Raw genomic sequence first — 1,876 nt, forward strand, 5'->3', positions numbered from 1 at the left:
GAAAACAATATGTTGTACTTGTTCACTCACTTAGGTGAGTGTAACTTTGACAAAAATGTTTCTTTTTAGAATTTATCTATTGAAGTTGTATGAATAAACGTGATGCTTTAATTTCCGCTATAGTAGTGTGTACGGAGTATCGTTATAAATAAGTCTTGTTATAATAAATGTCATGATGCAAGTAGGCATCATAAATAAGTGTATATTTTTACAGCGCACTGCATGGTCCACCACTAACGGGTGAAAAGATAATGTTTTACTGGCTTGATAACATGACAAATGATAAATCATTGAATGTTTTGATGAAAATTCGCGAGATAAGAAAACATACAGGTTCCAAATTTGAAGATATCGTATTGGCAGCTTTTTCCGCTAGTGTACACAAATATCATTTAACCGTAAGTATGTATAAAACTTTCAAGCAACAAATAAGTCTAATGAACTTCATTCAGAAATATGTTTAAATAATACTTAGAAAATGCGAAGATGGGGATTTTTTACACATTTATATTGCATCAATCTGCGTCTAAACTTGTTTTTCTATTATAATTTTTCTTATGGTATTATATTATCATAGATCAAGAAAACAGCTCCTGATGCATTAACAGTTCTTTCCCCAGTAAGAATGGTAATACCTGGCGAAAATTTAACGTTAGATAACAACTTTTCGATTGCTTTCTTGCGAATTTGTATCCCCAATGCGAATGGGCAAAAAATCGTCGAGCCAAATCGGGATTCTCAGTTTTTTAAGCATCTTCAAGATATTGCAAGAGCAAATAACGAGCTCAGAAAGCGTTCAGACATTTTGCTTAATTATTGGATCATGAAGTATCTGGCCGCGTTATTGCCGGCGAAAATGTTTATGCAGGCTTGTCTTTTAATAAGTGACGGCACGATGGGGTTTAGCAATTTGTCCGGACCAGAAAAAGTTCGTATTCTGAATAATTCTTTGAGCAACTTTGTCATCTGGATACCAACAAGGTATTGTATCATACTTTTTTTTAGAATAAATAAAATTATTGTGCATTGTACACGGAAAGAACAATTTTATTGAATCCAGATCTGAAAATAATTTTTATTTAATAATCAAAATAATTTTGTGCGAAAGGCCAAACGATTGCTAGAATAACAAAACATTTTACAGCAATATTTATTAGTTTTAACATTCCAATAAATTATTTTGATGATTCAACAAAAAATTATTTTCAGATCTGTATTTAACAAAATTTTTAAACCTCTCAACAAAATCGTTCTTTCCATGTAGCAATATATGTATAGATGCATCACAATTCGTTTCCAGAAACACTATTGCTCTCGGCCTAACCCTGTTTAGTTACGGAGGCAATTTACAACTTTCTTTAATAGCTGATAAGTCAATCGTAAAAGATGAGACATCTTTTAAAGAGCTTTTCAAAAATACTGTACATGAAATAGAGACTGCTTATAATCATGTTATACTTATGCGCCTATTGAAAACATCAGATCTTCCGATAGAAACACTCGCGGAGAAAGGTATTAATGCAAATTAAATTTTAGTTATTGCTACATTAATGTAATTCCTATATTTTTTTATACGCACATCACTATATTCAATAAATTTGTATTCATAAAAGAAACCTTTGTGTAATTTCAGATATCGGCGTGTTTCAAAAAAAGAAATATGAGTGACTGAAATATTTTATCTCTTTTAACCCTCAGCTGGAGCACTGTCTGTATTTCCCGATTCTGGGACACTGGGTGTGCAACTCCCTCAACGTTTTCATTCGCATATTTCGTGTGTCAAACTACGTGTTTTTTAACATGTAAACTACGTGCAATGCGTTGCTATTTTTTTGGGTGTTTGCTTAATATCTGATTAATATTAATAACATATGTT

General features: G+C 31.8%; 1 protein-coding gene across 1 annotated transcript; it reads left to right on the forward strand.

Annotated features, from left to right (window-relative positions):
- Window positions 1–214: 214 nt before the first annotated feature.
- Window positions 215–1,668, forward strand: LOC105459812 (the record flags this gene model as incomplete). The annotated part of the gene is made up of 4 exons (XM_011706108.1): window positions 215–398; window positions 578–981; window positions 1,301–1,512; window positions 1,634–1,668. Coding segments are annotated over 4 exons (835 nt in total), but the record flags the coding sequence as incomplete, so codon positions are not given.
- Window positions 1,669–1,876: the final 208 nt, after the last annotated feature.

This window comes from Wasmannia auropunctata, unplaced genomic scaffold (assembly GCF_000956235.1).
Source record: "Wasmannia auropunctata unplaced genomic scaffold, wasmannia.A_1.0 LD333611.1, whole genome shotgun sequence".
Lineage (NCBI taxonomy): Eukaryota > Metazoa > Arthropoda > Insecta > Hymenoptera > Formicidae > Wasmannia > Wasmannia auropunctata.